The sequence below is a fragment of the Hemicordylus capensis genome, chromosome 7, assembly GCF_027244095.1.
Source record: "Hemicordylus capensis ecotype Gifberg chromosome 7, rHemCap1.1.pri, whole genome shotgun sequence".
Taxonomy (NCBI): domain Eukaryota; kingdom Metazoa; phylum Chordata; class Lepidosauria; order Squamata; family Cordylidae; genus Hemicordylus; species Hemicordylus capensis.
Genome location: NC_069663.1, coordinates 24,964,914 through 24,983,975, shown reverse-complemented (window position 1 = coordinate 24,983,975; position 19,062 = coordinate 24,964,914). Strand labels below are relative to the sequence as shown.

The 19,062-nt window shown below is 47.6% G+C and overlaps 2 protein-coding genes across 2 annotated transcripts; one reads left to right on the top strand and one right to left on the bottom strand.

The window, feature by feature from the left end:
- Positions 1 to 401: 401 nt before the first annotated feature.
- On the bottom strand, positions 402 to 2,873 carry BLOC1S3 (biogenesis of lysosomal organelles complex 1 subunit 3). The gene is made up of 2 exons (XM_053267235.1): positions 2,719 to 2,873; positions 402 to 1,272 (listed from the first exon to the last, which is right to left on the bottom strand). The coding sequence occupies exon 2, from the start codon at positions 1,259 to 1,261 to the stop codon at positions 686 to 688; it is 576 nt and encodes a 191-aa protein (XP_053123210.1). The 5' UTR covers positions 1,262 to 1,272; positions 2,719 to 2,873; the 3' UTR covers positions 402 to 685.
- LOC128332659 (very-long-chain 3-oxoacyl-CoA reductase-like) lies at positions 2,851 to 18,920 on the top strand. The gene is made up of 12 exons (XM_053267234.1): positions 2,851 to 2,964; positions 4,715 to 4,903; positions 7,920 to 7,966; positions 8,835 to 8,910; positions 9,562 to 9,672; positions 11,067 to 11,131; positions 11,956 to 12,000; positions 13,082 to 13,116; positions 13,929 to 14,010; positions 15,884 to 15,949; positions 18,157 to 18,303; positions 18,413 to 18,920. The coding sequence occupies exons 2-12, from the start codon at positions 4,732 to 4,734 to the stop codon at positions 18,536 to 18,538; spliced, it is 972 nt and encodes a 323-aa protein (XP_053123209.1). The 5' UTR covers positions 2,851 to 2,964; positions 4,715 to 4,731; the 3' UTR covers positions 18,539 to 18,920.
- Positions 18,921 to 19,062: the final 142 nt, after the last annotated feature.

Here is a 19,062-nt window from a genome sequence, read left to right as displayed (position 1 = left end):
CTCCTCCATCACGGCTTCACAAGGAACGCTGTAATAGTGCAAAGGGGGCTGCTTGCAAATAGGTTGTGCCAGCCCTGCAGGATGCATGAGAGTGGGGAAAGCCATTGGCTGCTAAATCTGTTTAAACTCCATTGAAATTGGAAGTATGGATGAACTGGAGTCAGGTGTGGGCCGTGAACGCGCCTCCGGGGGGTGGTGGGGGTGGGCGGTTTCTTTAAGTGTAAACAGAGCCGGCTATAATATATAAAAACAATAAAATAAATAAAATTAATTTACAGGGCTGATGGATAGTGGCATTGCAGACACCCAAGTGAGTCTGCATTGTATAGAGGTGGGTGCCAGCACAATGTGGTAAGCATGACCTTTGAAAAAGAACATGCCTTAAATCAAGAAACAAGATGTATATCAAGGACAGTTTAATTTTGTGCAATTCTGCCTTACTGGAAGGAGTTAGGGCAGAACATGACAGGGTATCAAAGTGCTGTGAATTAAACCCAATGCAGGAAAAGCTCCTGAGTCATTTGCTGCCTGGTTGTTGCTTAAGAGCATCAGTTCTGCTTCAGTTTCTGACTGCATCTGATGGCCAGGGTCTCATCAGCACTCCAGCACCTTGTGCTACTGACTGTTGACCATCCCACTGTTGATCAAGCACGAGTTGCTCATCTTGCTGTGGTTCCAGGACCTGCTAGGTGTGTGCTGGGGGCAGCGGTACCTGGATATCGGGCAGCAGATTGCAGCTGGTGATGATGTCTATCTTGTCAGCAACAGCTCTTAAGTCCTCCAGGACCAGTCGGATACTGTGCGAGGCACTGATGATGCCATTTTGGGAGTTACTGAGCTGCCCAGTGATAGCCCCAATCTCTTTGATGGCGGTCTGATACACCTGTTTGATGGTACTGCCGACGTCATAGTACAAGCGGGCATTACTCTCAATCAGCTTCTGCTGCAGCAGAGTGCTATAGCGGCCCCGGTGTCTGATACGAAGTGCGGGCTTCTCTTCTACTGCTGTGGGAGAGCCCAGCTCCTCATTCCTGAAAACTATCAGTGGAGGCAAGTCCGGGCTTATGAGCTTAGGTTTCGCTTTTGGCATGCTGGGGCTTGTACCTTCCTCCTCGTCTGTTTCTGAGGCCTCCCCGGGGACCTTCACACCAGAAAGGCTGGGGAATGAGGTCTGGGGCATAGAGGACAGATAAACCTCTTCCTCCGAATCGGTTTCTGATGCTTCTCCCTGAACTACAGTTTTGTGCCTTGTAGTGGTCATCTTGGCATCACCTAAAGATGAAGAAGCAGTTGAGATTTAAGAATGGAGAGGGAAAGATGAATGCTAAGATTGCACCCCCAATGTGAAATCCTTATTTTCTAGATTCGTATGAATAAGACAATGCTAGCTATGTGGGTTCAATTAAAAAATCCCTGGGCCAAGCTATAGGTTCAGCATCTTGCTAACTAATGGCCAACACAGATGTCTCAGGAGGATTCACAGGCAGATTATTATGGCAATATCAATCTCTGACATTGAGCTCTGCCACATGGCAGTCATCAATGTTCTCTCTAATTTTTTCCATCTCTGTGTGGAATGGGTTTTGTCCTGCTTGCATGCAGAAGGTCCCAGATTCCCTCCCTGGCATCTCCAGATAAGGCTGGGAGAGATTCCTGCCTGCAACCTTGGAGAAGCCACTGCCAGTCTATGTAGACAACACTGAACCAGACGGACCCATGGTCTGGCATGGTAGAAGAAGGCAACTTCCAATGTTCCTACACTGCAGAGGGAATTGTTATCTACAAAGCTACGGAGAGGAGAGCTGGTCTTGTGGTAGCGAGCACGACTTGTCCCCTTAGCTAAGCAGGGTCCACCCTGGTTGCATATGAATGGGAGACTAGAAGTGTGAGATAAGCCAGCGTGGTGTAGTGGTTAAGAGTGATGGACTAGGACTGGGGAGACCTGAGTTCAAATCCCCATTCAGCCATGATACTAACTGGGTGACTCTGGGCCAGTCACTTCTCTCTCAGCCTAACCTACTTCACAGGGTTGTTGTGAAAGAGAAACTTAAGTATGTAGTGCACCGCTCTGAGCTCCTTGGAGGAAGAGCGGGATATAAATGTAAAATAATAATAATATTCCCCTCAGGGGATAGAGCCACTCTTTGAAAAGCATCTAGGTCTCAAGTTCCCTCCCTGGTAGCATCTCCAAGATAACAGCTGAGAGAGATTCCTGCCTGCAAACTTGGAGAAGCTGCTGCCAGTCTGTGTAGACAATACTGAACTAGATGGACCAATGGTCTGACTCAGTATATGGCAGCTTCCTACGTTCCTAGAGCTGCCAGCTCTCCAGGAATTAGCAATCTCAGGTGATTACTGAAACTAAATCTATAGAATTCGATGGCTTGATATTGTGGATTTTTTTTTTTTTTTGGTGGGGGATCCCTCCAGGAGTAGCTTCAGTCAGAGACGGCAACCCTACATACGGCATGGGCAGCATTCTAGAACACATAGAAGGCGCATGATGCAAGCCTATCCTGCCCTGCTCCCGCCAGACGATGCTCCCCGCAACCTAGACACCCTCCCCGGGGCAGCCGGCCTCAATGCACCCGAGTTTACTTGGAAGGCAGCCCGGCTGGTCTCAACGAGGCTCACTCCCTGGTAAGTGGGCAGAGGAAACTGCAGCCCTTCTTCACGGCTGCGGCAGCTACAGCGTCCAGCCTCCCTCCGGGCACCTACCTCCACATCCGCCCTTTCCCCCGCTCTACAGCACCCGACCGGGAAGAACCCGCGCCGCCATCTTGACGGATCATATGACACGGCTGGACCACGTGACCACGATTCCCGCCTGCACCCCGCCCCCGCTTGGCTTAGCCAAGAGGTTTACGAAGGCGCCTAGCGTTCTGGGCGCGCATGCGTTTCGCTGCGCGGGGAAGCGGTCAGCGCCACGTGGAGAGTGAACTGTTGGTATTTTCCTGGACTGCGGTAATTCAGTGCTTCTTTCCCCACCTAAAAAAGATCCTGCACGCAGAATAGTACCATGCAAGAAGGGAGAAAGGTTCAGCCCAGCGTTTTATGCAGCAGCAGACTCTGTTCCTCTTCGGGTTGCCAACTGCCCCTCATGCAGGATGTCCCTCCCTTCAGTGATGAAACTTGGTCCCTATAGGGACAATAAAATTAAATTGAATTAATTTAAACAATTAATTAAACAATACCTTAGAAGAAAATAAGCATATTTCCTCTCTTTTAAAAAAGGCATCCTGCTTCTGTGTTCTGAGATGGCAACCTGTCCTCTGCAGAATTACATGCATTAATATAAATATATTTCAAAACAACTTTTGCCCAGTTAATCAGAAGACCTATTTAGTCAATAAAGAGGTCTTTCTTTTAAAAAAATAAATAAATTCAAATTTTAATTTATAATATTTACGATGCTCTCATTAGATGTTGGAAAGTGTTTACTAAAAAGGACAAAAAAGAAAGAAAAAAGAATACTGACTACAAATAATTAGGCACTTACTAAAATTTAAAATTTAAAAAATGAGTTACAAATATGAGCAGAACAGAACTTTATTACGGTCATAGACCAATATACAAGAAATACAAACAATGCATCATGTAAATACAATTTTAAAAGAAGAGAGAAATATATAAACTACTTATGAAATGCATTGCTAAAGATCAGATAGAGTTTTACAGATTATAAAACAAAACCTGGCCACTATATTAATAAGTAGTTTCCCAATCCCTTGCAGTCAATTTTTAAAATAGATTTAATTTTAAAATTTAAAATACATTTTGACTAAATGCCGCAGCAATACTCAATGTACGCTGCCCCTATTCTGCCCCCTCAGTTTTCTTTGGTAGAATACAGAAGGGGTTGACCATTGCCTCCTCCCGCGCAATGTGAGATGATGCCTTTCGGCATCTTCCTGTATCGCTGCTGCCCGAAACAGTACCGATGGGGATTCGAACCAGCAACCTTCTGCTGGTTAGGTGAAACTTCAACAAATATGGGGATGAGGAGGACACTGAAACTTTTTGTTCCCTTTTGAGTCTAATAGACTCCAATAGATTCTTAAATTTATAACTAGCATTGAGATAACCATAATAGTAATCAATACCCATGTTTTAAAATGAAGTATTGAACTCAGATATATATTGATATTGTAATAATTACTTAAGTATGCACTTTTTGCTATCTGTTTGATTATTTACAATTATTATTGTTGCTTTTACTTATTTATTTTTTGAATATTTTATTGTTCACATTTTACTTTTTAATGTTTTTAGTTGCATTTCTTTGTTTCCTTTGTTTCTTGTTATCTTATTTTTCTTTATATGAGTTTTTTTCTTTTAAACTTTATAGACTTTCATTACTTTGCTTTATGGGAGTGTTGTGATATGATGGCTATGGACTGGCATTTTGTAATATCATTTGTGATTTGGAATGTCTGGACTCAACTATGTTTTTATTATAACTCCCTATTAAAATAAAAATTGTCACCTTAAAAACCCCCAACAACAACCAAAGCAACAACAAAAAACCCCACCCCTTTTGAAGCTGTGTCGCAAGTACTCCAGGGAGTTGTGACAGCCACCTGGGATCATGTTGTTTTCTAGGGGGAGCAGGATCGGCAACTTTTCCTTGATGACAACACTCTTACTTTGTTATGCCAAAGAGCTGGGAAGGACCTACCAAGTGATTTGACATTTTAACAACATTTCATTCCAGGGAGAGTCGAAGAAGAGATGGCTTCCCAGAGCCCTTTCTCCCCAGTTCAGATGTTGTCTGTCCTGGGAGGCATAACTCTCCTGTGGTGGCTTCTGAAAGCAATTTGGGGCTTGGGTTTTAGAGTGAGGGCCTACGTGCTTTCTGAGGTGTGGAAAGGGGTTGACCTGACCAGCTATGGACCCTGGGCAGGTGAGTGCACCAGACTTTCTCTTCTCCCTCTCCTGCTATGGGTGCTGCAGTCTCATATCTGAGGGGCAGAACAGAGGGACGTCTTGTCCTGAGTACAGCACAGCAGCAACATTTACTTGACTGTTAATAGATTGTGTTAATCTGGTGACCGGATTAATTGGTCATCAGAAACAAATACTTATTTTCGGGGTGTCATAAAGGGTGGCCCAATGCGGCACAGGCCCCCATGGAATTGCTCATAGCTCCAAATCTCGAAAAATATTATCATTTTTATAAACGGTTTGATATATGTATACCTAGGCGGTAAACATGGTTTAAAAGGACGGCAACCACAAAAGCAGAATAAAAACAATTAAAACAATTTTACAGAGTAAAGACAACAATTAAGACAGTTTAAAAATATTTTTAATTAAGAGCCTGAGAAAACAAGTGTGCCTTAAGGGTCTTGTAAAAGGAGGGAGAAGCTCTTATTTTGACAGGGAGCACATTCCAAAGTCCTGGAGCAACCATCGAGAAGGTCTGGTCCTGAATCGCCACCAAAGGTGTCGGAGGCAATAGTAACCGGATCTCCCCAGATGATCTTAATGCTGTACCTGGACAAGCCAGGAGGTTTTTCACACATGGCTCTATGCCTTGGGGTATCTGAAGAGTGAATCTGCTTCGCAGCAGATTCAAGACATTTTAATTCGAGCGATTAGATGAGCCATTTGCATAGTCATCAGCACCTCCATCAGCACCTTCGGAGAAAGCAGAAGCCCCGGAGTTTTTTCTCAAAAGATGCTGGAAATAGAGGATTTTTTTAACCCCAGACGCAACTTGGGCTAAGCCAGAATTTGCAGCTTCCACTCGGGGAGAATCTAAGTCTTGTCTGTCCTAGTCCCTGATAGCCCGCAGGGAGGTCGGATTAAATCCAGCGAATATGTGGACTAGCACACTCCAATCAGGACTGAATTCAGGCGGAAAGCCCTGTCTCTACAACCTCCAGGTGTGGTAGGAAGTGCACAGATGGAGCAGACCAAGCCGAAGTCGCAACATGCCTGAGGTCAAAGCCAGGGATCAGTACACTCCTGGGAGCAGGCAAGGCCAGAGTCAAAAACAAGCAAGGGGTCCGAAGCCAAGAGCCCCAAAGCAAGGGACAGGAACAAGGCCAAATGTGTCCACAACGAAGTTGCTTCTGTGAGCAGCAGAGGTCAACGGAGGCCTTAGGCTGCACCTAGAGGTGCAGCCCCCTCCAAGCCCGGAATGCCCCTTGGTCTTAAAGGGCCTGTCTCCTCATTTCCAGGCGCTGGTTCCAGTTGGACTGCGTAGCTGCTGGTGGAGGTTCTGGTGCCTCTGCCTCATTCTCCGAGGACAAGGATAGGGGAGTGTTGAGAGAGCCCATAGGCATAGGGGACACTGGTGTTGGAGGTGGAGGAGGCCCCTTGAACCCCTCCTCCCCCACTGAATCCTCAGAGCGATATCCAGGTACCTTGGGGTCAGGCTCAGGGCTCATGACACGTACTAGGCAGCAGGGGTCATAGCAAATATTACAGTGCTTCTCCTCTGCTTGCTCAGATGCCATCTTTCCGCAGGAAATGCACATAGTGTGTCATGCTTTAGTGCCTTATATTTTCTCGAGGAATAGCAGCGATGATGTGGGTCTGATTTACTAGCTGTTCCTGGGGCATAGCTACATGACAGCTTATCTTGGTTTTATGCCAGATTTAACTATATTGGCTTTCCTCGCAGACACTTGGGAACTGTGGCTTGGTGAAGGTGCTGAGAGAAATTGGTATCTCCCTCGGCGCCACCCTTGAGTTCCTGCCTGGGGAGACAGTCTGACAGTTAAACTCCATCAACAGTGTATCACCTCCACGTTAACGTTCGAAATAGGCCAGAAGGTGGAGAGGTACAGGCCTCCCTGCACTTGTTTTGGACAAAGCTCTCGTGCAGTCCTTATCTCTGTGCATTCTCCACCTCCATCATTGCATCAGACCCTTTTTCTTGTTTTGAACTTTTCTAAATACATACATACATACATTTGATTGATTTATTAAGTGCCATCAAGGTGATGTGGACTCTTAGTGACCACATAGATAGATTCTCTCCAGGATGATCTGTCTTTAACTTGGCCTTTTAGGACTCTCTGTGGTGCATTCGTTGCTTTCGTAATCGAGTCCACCCACCTTGCTGCTGGTCGTCCTCTTCATTGCATATTGCATATTTGCAATATTCATCATTAAGAGGGATTATGTGATAAGTATTGCATATTGCAATAATTATGAAATCATCTCTCTTAATTATGAAGTAATCCCTCATAAATTATGAGATAATCCCTCCCCATGACACATATATAGATATTGATCATTGCCACCTAACGCTGCAGCAGGGAAGTAACTTGCCTAGGGAGCAAGAGATTGCTGGTTCGAATCCCCATTGGTATGTTTCCCACCCAGACTATGGGAAACACCTATATCAGGCTGCGGTGAAATAGGAGGATTCTTGAAAGGCATCATCTCATACTGCGTGGGAGGAGGCAATGGTCAACTCCTCCTGTATTCTAACGAAGAAAACCACATGGCTCTGTGGTTGCCAGGAGTCAACACCGACTCCATGGCACAACTTTACCTTTACTTTAGATATTGATCACTTTACTTCTTTTGCATTCATTCACTGAATAACACCAGAAGCTAAAGCTGTCTGCAGCAAGTACTCCAGAACTGGGCTTTTTTCCAAAGTCCTCACTCTTACTCTGCACCTTCCTTCTAGTGCACTTTCTAATATTTAGCAGGGCTGGGCGTGCACAATTGTGCAAATGTCTACACAGCAATCCTAGATGTTCTTGTGGCAAAATGAAGTCTGACAACATAGATGTGGCAATGCATATATTTTCCTCCAAGGGGATTACCTTCTTATAGAAGAAATTGCCATGTATGAAGCAACCTGAACATGACTGCAGTCCCAGAACCTCTTTGTATTTCAGGGTACACAGTCTATTCCTCATGACCATAGCCTGTGCTTTCTCTCTTCTTTGTAGTGGTGACTGGAGCCACAGCTGGTATTGGGAAAGCCTATGCCCATGAGGTCAGTACATGTATGAGGATCATGCAAGATAAGGGGTAGGCATTTGAATTTGAATTTATGCTGTGAACACACACAGAAGAGAGTTGGGTTGTGCCTCTGATTGACAGCCCCTTCCCTCATGAGTAGTCATGAGAACTAGTCATCAAGCTCAGGATCACCAGAGGTAGGTATGGGTGGGTGGGTGGGTATATGAGTGAGTGAAGTTGCTGGGTGGAAGTGCCCATTGCCCAATTCCTCTTGCACTCCTGTCTCGGGACACAAAGAAAAAGTGTCTACCTCACATGGGACACTTAGTAGGTTTGGGGCATTGTGATCTCTGTTATGATGGATGCTATAAAGTTCCAGCTCCTCTGCAAATCACTAGGCAATGAATGCTTCTGAACGATGTCAGCTTCAGCAATGGTTTCTTCTTTCATAGCGATGCAGCTTCATCTAGGCGCTTTCCAGTTAGCCGCTCAACAGCAGCAAAATGCTTCCATTCAAGCAGATCACTTTCAAAACACAAACAACAGGGGAAGCAGTCTAGCAAAAACTAACAACCGGGGGGGGGGGAACCCTCCTCTTTACGTGGGATATACGACACCCTAGCACTATATCGCAGTGATTAAATTCGAAACAAGGCATTGGAAATGTGTACGGCACACTGTTGTCAGTGTGCGGAGTCACAATACAGGAAGTGTGGAAGCACACTTCAGAGATCCGTCGTGACCCTGTTGCGGCGTGTCATCTGGAAAGCGCCTTAGTGACTGTGTGAGGGAGCTGTCAAGTAGGGTTGCAATCACACACCACCAGCCTTCTGCAGGGAGTGCTTGCCCAAGTACCCTTTGTAGGTTCTGGGCTCCTGATATTCATGTTCTTGCTCTTGCAGCTTGCCAAGAGGGGCCTCAACGTAGTTCTCATCAGCCGCTCCCTGGACAAACTGAAGAAGGTGGCCAGGGAAATAGGTAAGCAAGGCACTGTGCCTGGGTGGGGCGAGGGGGCCACGGAGTCCAGCTCTCGGAGATGTGGCTGCCCCTGAGCTGTGGGGTCCTGAAATAAAATAGGGTAGAGAAGGAAGTTGCTGGAGGAAGCTCGGGTGTGGCTTCTGACTGCAGGGCTGTTCACGAAGGTGGCAATGATCCTGTCTACGCTGTGCTCTGACCCCGGTTTTCTGGGAATGAATACACTCCAGTTGTCCACCTGAAGCTCAGCCACCTTCGTCCATCTTTGCCCCACACTGCCGGGGCCAGAGGCGCTCTAAACCCCGGACCGTGGGGCCCTGGTCCATGGCCTCCAAGGTGGGGGGGGCAGTGGGGGCCTTGTGGAAGGGCTGGTCCAGGCGCCAAAATCATCTAGGTGCGCCCCTGGCTGGGGTTGCAGCAGGGTCTGAGGAAGCAAAGCTGTTTGTGTTTTTTTGACATGACCGTGCGTGAAGGGAAGACTAGGCACTGCCTTCCTTCCTGTCTCCAGATGATTTGAAATTATGGGACTTGATTATTTCTGTGTCTTAATGGGAGCCATGAGTGTTAGCAGTATAATCCGTCAGTTTCGGCCTGGGGTGCCGAAATGCCTGGTCCCTTCGGTCATCCCAGCATCTCTCTGCCTTTGTTTCCCAGAGGAGCAGCACGGCCGGAGCACCAAGGTGATCCAGATGGATTTCACCCAGGGCTCCGAAAGCTACAAGCCAGTTCAAGCCGCTCTGCAGGACCTGGAGGTCGGCGTCCTGGGTAAGTCTTAGCATTTGCTCTGTCGTCCTTGGGAACAACCTGAACCAGAGCCCCTAGCCGAGGGCCCCGAACAGTCCCAAGTCCAATACGGTTGTGGGTATTCCTAGTGGCTGTTGCTGGTATCCTTCTTAGGTTTCCTTCTAGATTGTGAGCTCTTCTCACTCCTTCTGGTTTCCCCTCCTACATTTGAGGGGAAAGGGGAAGGGGGCATTTTTACCAGCAATTCCTGCTTCCCAGAGCGGCTTCGTTCTTTGCCCTTCAGCTCCATCCTCCTGCCCTTTCCTCTCCCCCAAACCCACAGGCTCAAATCAGGCCTGAATGTTTGGACAGCCATTCCGGTCAGTGATCGGCCTGCCTCTCCATCTTCATGTACCGTCTACTGCAGAGCAGAGTTTCCCACCCTGTGGGAAACCCTCCAGATGTTGCCGAACGACAACCCCCATCATTCCCAGCCAGAATAAATTGTGGCTGGGGGTGATGGCAGTTGTAGTCCAGCAACATCTGGAGGACTGCAGGTTGGAGACACCTGCCGTAGTGTATGAGTGCAAGGAGGTCCTAACCCGGCCAGCAAGACACAATTATTTTCCCGTATCCTGCCAAGGCAAGTAGTTCAAGAATGTGTACTAACTAGTAGCAGCCGATCTCCTTGGCACTTTCCAGAATAGATCCTGCAACGGGGTCATGTCGGATCTTAGAAGGGTGCTTTCACACTTCCTGGATTGTGACACTGCAGTCCCTATGCGTACAGCAGGGTGCCGTTCACATTTCCAATGCCTTGTCTCGAATTTAATCACTGCAATAGAGAGCTAGGATATCCGGAATAAGGAAGCTGCTGTTATTTCGGGTTGTTAGTGTTAGTTTCCGTGAGACTGTTCCCCCTGCTGTTTACGTTTCGAATGTGACTTGCCTCAGTGGAGGCATTTTGCTGCTCTTGAGCAGCTAGTCTAGAAAGTGCCCCCCTTGTCCAGACCACACAGGAGCAAAGAAAGAGGGGAAGAGAAAGAAGTCCAAGTCTGGGGATGCATGTGGCAAATGGAAGCAATGATTCTCTTCCATTTGCTTTTAGAGGTCAGTACAGTGTGTGTGCAATCCAAGGTAAATTGTTTTGAGAACTTTTTAATAATAATAATAATAACTAGCTGGGGTGGGCACACAGCATCTGTGCCTCCAGTTTTGCCCGCCCGCTACCGCCAATTTCTTTCCCTGCCTGCCCGCTGCTGCCTCGCCTCCGGCACCACCGCCTCTTCCCCTGCTGGCAGCTTGCTCGCGAACTCTCATGAGAGCTGCCACACATGGGATTAGAGACAGGCATGCCTGAGGGAGAGGGAGAGGGAGAGAGAGAGAGAGAGAGATATGATATAATGACAAGGTACTTATGGTTGGTGTTTCCACAGTCAACAATGTTGGTATCGTCACTACGAAGCCAGAGCTGTTTCTGGACACGCCCAACCTTGATCAGGTGAGTTTAATCTCAGTCAAAGATGCTTCCCACACAGCAAGGTGTGAGTGGATCATGAGAGTTGCCACGACTGGGTTGTAGACAGCTGATCACAGGAGTGCTTGATAGTCCAGGGTGCATTTGCAGAGCTACTTTTCCGTGGGTCGCTCCTCCTCCTGCTGCCACCCGGCCCATATATTCCATGTACCTGAAGCAGGCATGCAAAAAGGGTTTTCTTGTATTGAGGGGGAAGATCCTTCCAGATTTGAATGTGAGCTGTTTTCCTCTGTGACTTCAAGCTGCCTTCCTTGTGCCAGCTTGGAACTGTCACGAGCTTGCCTGTCTGAAGCTGCTATATACTGGGTCAGACCCTTGGTCCATCTAGCTCAGTATTGTCTTCACAGACTGGCTGTGGCTTCTCCAAGGTTGCAGGCAGGAGTCTCTCTCAGCCCTAACTTGGAGATGCTGCCAGGGAGGGAACTTGGGACCTTCTGTTCTTCCCAGAGCGGCTCCATCCCCTGAGGGGAATATCTTGCAGTGCTCACACATCAAGTCTCCCATTCATATGCAACCAGGGTGGACCCTGCTTAGCTAAGGGGACAAGTCATGCTGGCTACCACAAGACCAGCTCAGAGGCAATTCTTGAAATGTTTAGAGAGCACATTCTTTGTTGACATTTCCTTTTACTGAGTCAAACCATTGGTCCTTCTAACTCAGCGTTGTGTATTCTGACTGGCAGTAACTCTTTAGGATTTCAGGCAGAGATCTTTCCCAGTCCAGTGCAAAAAGGACCATTCACAGTCACCACACCTGTAAGACTGTGTTTTCTTTCCACTCTCTTTTAGTTCATAGACAATATGATGAACTGCAACGTCCTTTCGGTTGTGAAGGTAGGAAAAATTGAATTGGCTATCCCTGTTGGGTACATGAAGTGTTTATTTCTTGTCTAGACCAGGGCGCTTTCCAGATTAGCTGCTCAACAGCAGCAAAATGCTTCCGTTCAGGCAAATCGCATTCAAAACGTAAACAGCCCGAAAAAACAGTAACTTCTTTACACCGGATATATGACCTCCTAGCTCTTTATCGCAACGATTAAATTTGAAACAAGGCATCGGAAATGTGAATGGCACCCTGCTGTCCACGCAGGGACTGCGGTGTCACAACACAGGAAGTGTGGAAGCACACTTCCGAGATACGTTGTGACCCCGTTGCAGGGTGTAATCTGGAAAGCGCCCGGGGGTTCCCAACGTTAGGAAGATAGGAGGCTGCCTTATGCTGAGTCAGACCACTGGTGCATCTCGCTCAGTACCGCTGCCGACACTGACCGGGATTTCAGGCAGGAGTCTTTCCCAGCCCTCCCTGGAGAGTCTGTCAGGAACGGAACCCAGAACCTTCTGCATGCATAGCAGATGCTCCACCACTGAGCTATGACCCCATCCGCTAAGGGGGATATCTTACAGCAGGGAGTGCTCACATCTAGTCAGCCATCCAAATGCAAACCAAGGTGGACCCTGCTTAGCAAAGGGGACCATCCATGCTCACTTCCACAAGACCAGCTCTCCTCCCCTGACTTTGGGTGCCCAGATGTGGTTGGACTACAACTCCCATCATCCCCAGCCACAATAGCCAAGGGCCATGCTGGAAACTGCAGCCCCATGGCCTTGGGGCTGGGGGTGACGGGGGACCCGAGGCTGGGAACTGCGGAGCGAGAGTTTCAGCCCTACACCTGGCCAGTTGGCTGGGTCTTTGAGGCAGACCCTTGCAGCTGCCAGCAAGCTCAGGTTGCCCTCCCAAGAGCACCTTTGGAATCCTTGGGGAGCACTCGCTCTGTTCACTTCCCTGTCCTGGGTCTGGGAAATGGCTGGCTGGGACGGGAGGCTGGTGACAGAGGCACTGCAGGCCCTGGAGGGGGAGAGGCCTGAGCCCCGTTTCCCGACACTTACTCTCTTCCGCCTGCTTTTCTTCTCACAGATGACGCGGATCGTCCTTCCTCAGATGGTGGCCAGGTAGAAGATCAGGATGGCCCCACATCTCTGGGCCTGCCTATATTGCTGATTTAAGCCTATGGTGGCTTTCAACAGGACAGGAGAAAAACAAACCCCAAAGATCCTGGCCAGATGCTTTGCTTTCGAATCGCTTGCCTGAAAAACAAGGGGCAGGATTGCCGTTCATATTTGGGCGTCCTTCCAGATGGCAATGAACCCTGCAGTGTTCAAAGCTCCTGCACATGTGCAAAGTGCTGTTTTCCTTCCTGACCATGCACACACGTTCATTGGCTTCTGCGCTCCTTCCGGTCAGGTCACATGCCGATCGGAGACCTTGGCGCTTTCCAGATTAAATCCTACCATAGTGTCACTACGGATCTGCTAAGTGTGCTTCCATACTTCCTGTGTTGTGACACCGCAGTCCCTGCACTGACAGCAAGGGGCCGTTCACATTTCCGATGCCTTCTTTCAGATTTGCAAGTCTGTTGCAGAAAAATAGCTGTATTTTCGCGGTTGTGGGAGTTTGAGATTCTGGGGATCGTTTTTAATACGACCCTGTGAAGCTGAAGCACTTTATCTCAGTTGCAGCATATAATCTGGAAAGCGCCCTTGTGTGACTTTTGCAGCTCCCGCAGCTGGCCAGCACATAACATGCTGCCTGTACCTTTCTATTGGTATTTTAAGGTGCCACAAAGCCCTTGGTTGTGTTGGCTGTAACAGGCTAATGGATGGGCTTTCTGTCTGGAATCTTCTGGAGAATCCTTGTTCGGTCTGCATGCTTTAGCGAAAGAAAGATGTTGTACTAATTTACTTCATTGGCTGTCTCTTTCTAGGAAGAAGGGGGTTATTATAAATTTGTCGTCTGGAGCTGGTCGGCGTCCTTTTCCATGTGCAACCCTATATGGCACATCCAAGGTGAGGGAAAGGTAGAACCCTGTTAACTTAAATACACTTGCCATGTAAAGAGCAGTCCAATTCTGCCTATCTGAACGTTGAAGACACCCTCAAGACTGGCAAAGATGATTTATTTTATTCATTTAACATATTATTATACCACCTAAAACTTACGTCTCTGGTCGGCTTTACAACAAAAAATGACAACAGAAAAGTTAAAACATTGGTTAAAATAAATGACAGCAAAAAGTGAAAACATTACAACCATTTAAAATTTTAAAACAATATTCTAAAACAATGTTAAAAGGATCACAACAGTATTTAATTAAAAGCCTGGGTGAACAGAAGTGTCTTTAAATGTTTTTTTAAAAATTACCAGAGATGGGGAGGCTCTTATTTCAGCTTCGGGGCAGCAGCGGAGAAGGCCCGTCCCCGAGTAGCCACCAGACGAGCCGGTGGCAACTGCAGACGGACCTCTCCTGATGGTCTCAGTGGGCAGTGGGGTCAAGGGTGGATTAAGCTTTTTGCCGCCCATAGGCAGCCAATGATTTTCCGCCCCTCTCTGAGGGTGGCCGCAGCGGCTGCAGGGAGAGGGGTCGAGGGGAATGTCCCCCCTTTTACCTTTTAAAGAAACGTTGCTGCACAGCTGGAGGGGGGCAGCGAGGGCAGCGAGAGCTTTTCCCAGCTCCCCTCCTGCCTCCCACATGACTGCACGGGCCAGTCTGCAGCCCGTTTGGGGCCTCTCTGCACATGCATGTGAAAGGCCCAACACGAGTGGCAGACCAGCCCGTGCAGTCATTTGGGAGGCAGGAGCTCTTGCTGCCCCCATCCCCTTGTGCAGCGGCATTTTTTAAATGGTAAAAGGGGGAACCTTCCCCTGATGTGCTGCAGCGTTGCATCCAGATTTCTTTGTGGTTTATTTATTCATTCATTTGTACACTGCCCCAGACTGACTTCTCCAGGCAGTTTACAACATAAAACCTCTGCTAACTGAGCAAAGAGGCACCTTTTAAAAGTGGTGCTTCACTTTATTTAGCAGAGGGGGAACAACTGGCCCTCTCCATCCCCGGCACAGCATCCCTCCCGTAGCTGTTGCTGGTGTCTATCTTATGTTTCTTTTTTAGATTGCGAGCCCTTTGGGGACAGGGAGACGTTTTATTTATTTATATCTACATAAACCGCATTGGCAACTTTTGTTCAAAATAGGTATATAAATATTGCTCGTATTCGTATAAAACAAATTAAGACAGAAATGAAAAGATTAAAACAATTTAAAAACCAAATTCAAGTTAAAAAGCTTGAATAAATGGATCTGTAAAGACTTTTAAAAAGCTGACAAGATGAGGGGGCTCTTGGTATAGTGGTTAGAGTGCTGGACTAGGAACGGGGAGACCCGAGTTCAAATCCCCATTCAGCCATGAGACTTGCTGGGTGACTCTGGGCCAGTCACTTCTCTCTCAACCTAACCTACCTCACAGGGTTGTTGTAAGTAGAAACTTAAGTATGTAGTACACCACTTTGGGCTCCTTGGAGGAAGAGCGGGATAGAGAATGTAATAAATAAATAAATAAATAAATAAATATTTCAGCAAGGAGCGCGTTCCAAAGGTTGCCACATGATAACTTTAAGAGGTTCCACTTACATTGCCTCTAATCCCTGCTCTTTGCTCCATCTTTGCCTCGTGGATGAGGAATCCTGAAATGGGGCTTATAACAAAACTGTAGAAATCTCCCGCGACTGCCTCCGATACATAAATATAGAGGTGAGCATCGTTCAAGTCAAGAGGAGGCTGCTTATCCCCAGTATATCTAGGTGCAACCATGGAAGCAGATGTCTCCACTTGAAGGCCCTCAGAGAACCATCTGCCAACTGATATTTCTCACTTTCATTTCAGACATTTATTGATCACTTCTCACGAGCTCTGAATGTTGAATACAGCTCCCAAGGCATCATTGTACAGGTACTGTGGCACCAAGGAATAAAAGGGCAGCTGGGTTTGTGGTGGACAGTCAACAGGGCTTGGCAGAATTCTCCCTGTGTAGAAATGATGGTTGTGCGCAGGACAAGTCTTTCTTTCGGATGGCTTCCACACTTGGGGACTTCAGTGCTGTCGAGGCCTTGTGTTTCCACACTCAGCAGGAAGCAGAATAAAGACATTGGTTCTCCTTACTTAAAACTTAATATGTTTTAATGCTTTGATTTTGATTCTGCTTTTTCATTGTGCGTTAGAGCATAGCCCGATTTATGTCCAGGGCAAAAAAAAAATTTTTTTTTAAAATCCACTCACATTAAATCCTTGCAGTAAACCCACAGTAAAGCCTGCTGTCTGGAAATGCTCTTGGTTTGGGGAGAAGGAAGTTCAAGGAGAGAAATGTTTATGCTTTGGAAGACAGCCTGCATCCTTTTAAGTTTCTGCCCCACCCCAGTATTACCTGTGGGTTCTTTGTGCAAAAATAAGGTATTTTAATTACTCATTTGCTTTCCTTATTTACTTTTATATTGAAATAGTCCTAATTTGCTAGAGAGTAAAAAAATAACAATGAAAGGAAAGTAGTAATTATCCCTCCTTCCCACAAAGAACAGTAATTGCCCCTAACTGAGGGGCAATTCATCCCTAATCTCCTAGCCATGCTGGAAAGGACAGAATTTGCAAGGGAGAAGCTTTTAACTAAAGGTACCTCTATTGGGCAGTAGGGATGTCAAACCAAAACACCCCCTGTTCGGTCCAACCCTGGACCGAACACCCCCTGAATGTTTGGGGGGTTCACAAATGTTTTTCGGTTAATTAAAAAAAAAATTAAACTGAAAATTGTTCATGAACCCCCCACCCCAAACTGAACCAGGAATGTGTGTTCGACGAGGTGCCGGACCAAACTGGCCCAGTCGGGTTCTAGTCCGGTTCAGACTCGAACCGAACCGGGCCAGCCGGTTCCAGGCGCATCTCTATCGGGCAGCAGTGATATAGGAAGATGATGAAAAGCATCATCTCATACTGTGCGGGAGATGACAGTGGTAAAACTCTTCTGTATTCTACCAAAGAAAACTACATGGCTCTGTGGTCGCCAGGAGTTGACACCGACTCAATAGCACAACTTTAGCAATAGCACTTAGCACTTACATTTATATACCGCTTTATAGCTGGAAGCTCTCTAAGCGGTTTACAATGATGTAGCATATTGCCCCCAACATTCTGGGTACTCATTTTACCGACCTCGGAAGGATGGAAGGCTGAGTCAACCTTGAGCCCCTGGTCAGGATCGAACTTGTAACCTTCTGGTTACAGGGCGGCAGTTTTACCACTGCACCACCAGGGGCTCTTACCATTAACATTATCCTTAAAAGCCTCAATGGCACCTTGCCAATCAACACCCAGGAACTGTTTGTTAGTCGGAAGCCTTTAGAGCAGGGGTCCTCCATGCTGGGTCACTTCCATCCTCATCAGCTCCAGCTACAATGGCCAGCTACACTGTGGCTGTGGGATGAGGGGGAGTTGTAGTTCGACAGTCTCTGGGGACCCAAGGTTGAAAGCTCTTGCTTTAGCTTGTTCAGGCCTGGGGTAAATACCAGGAGCCTGGCCTTCTGCCCCCGCCTGGTTAGCACAGCAATAGCTTCTCCCTGGTGCGCTGCTTCAGGACCCAACACCTGACCTGAGGAACATAGGAACACAGGAAGCTGCCATATTCTGAGTCAGACCATAGGTCCATCTAGCTCAGTATTGTCTTCACAGACTGGCAGCGGCTTCTCCAAGGTTGCAGGCAGGAATCTCTCTCAGCCCTATCTTGGAGAAGCCAGGGATGGAACTTGGAACCTTCTGCTCTTCCCAGAGTGGCTCCATCCTCTAAGGCAGGGATCCTCAATGTTGGGCCCCCAGATGCTCTTGGACTTCAACTCCCATAATCCCCAGGCCCAGTGGCCTTTGGCTGGGGATTATGGGAGTTGAAGTCCAAGAACATCTGGGGGCCCAACATTGAGGATCCCTGCTCTAAGGGGAATCTTCCAGTTCTCACACATCTAGTCTCCCATTCAAATGCAACCAGGTAAGACCCTGCTTAGCAAAGGGGACAAGCTATGCTTGCTACCACAAGTCTAGCTCGCCTCTCCTAAGGTGGAGATGACACCCCCTCTAGGTGTGGATTTGAATAGCTGTGACCTTCTTTCCCACTGCAGAGCATCCTGCCCCTTTTTGTTGACTCCAATATGACCCGCCTAGTACCCAACTTCTTTAAGATGGACGCAGGGGCGTTTGCACACCAGGCCTTGAACACGGTGGGGATCACCAGCAGGACCTCTGGCTCCCTCAGCCACAGCATCCAGGTACATCCCGTGATGGGCAAGACAGACTCTCACCAGTGTGGAAAGGGCTGCGGGTGTTTTTATTTCTCATATGCACTGCTGTTTAAAAAAAAAGTTCCTTTTCTTTCAGACATTCATGTTTCAAATGCTGTTTCCTGAATGGCTGAATTTATCACCTCTTGGAGCTGTTTTGAGTATGTTTGTCTCAGTGATGAAGAATGAAGAGACTTCTTGCCCTGAGAGGAAGGAAGAGTGACGTGGCAGGACTGTGGCTGTGAATCAGCAGGGCTGCTGGACCATGATTTGGCCGCGATCTGGACCTCTGCTGGACCATGAAGTTACTCCCACTGAAATCAGACGGCTTCCCTTTCCAGTTGGGTGCTTGGTACTGGAGTGCAGACAGGCAATGCTTTCTCATTCTCCTCTAGGCCCCTACTCAGAAAATTGTGATTTTTTTTAACCCAGATGTGATACTTTTACCCAGGTGTGTCAAGAAGACGTCTTGACCTGTAAGGAAGCATGTCTCCTGAAGGTTTCCTGGACTGCTTGCTCTACAGCTGTTGGAGGTGGTGTACAATGCTTCGGCTTGGCACGGTCGTATTGCAAACATAAATAAAGGGTGGACGCTGTTTTCTGCATAGGCTGTGGTACAGCTGTGGCCGTTTGTATTGCCACCCATAACAACGTGTTTTCCCAGGCAGGGACCATTCATATTGATTGTAAGATGTGCTCTCTGTGCCCTTCTAATGCCCCATTTTGCACCAGTGGGGTCTCGGAAGA

Coding starts and splice junctions, on each gene's coding strand:
- BLOC1S3 (XM_053267235.1), bottom strand. CDS start 1,261: ATGACCACTACAAGGCACAAAACTGTAGTTCAGGGAGAAGCATCAGAA.
- LOC128332659 (XM_053267234.1), top strand. CDS start 4,732: ATGGCTTCCCAGAGCCCTTTCTCCCCAGTTCAGATGTTGTCTGTCCTG. Junction 9,673..11,066: donor CCTGGAGGTCGGCGTCCTGG/GTAAGTCTTAGC, acceptor GTGTTTCCACAG/TCAACAATGTTGGTATCGTC. Junction 12,001..13,081: donor ACGTCCTTTCGGTTGTGAAG/GTAGGAAAAATT, acceptor TTCTTCTCACAG/ATGACGCGGATCGTCCTTCC.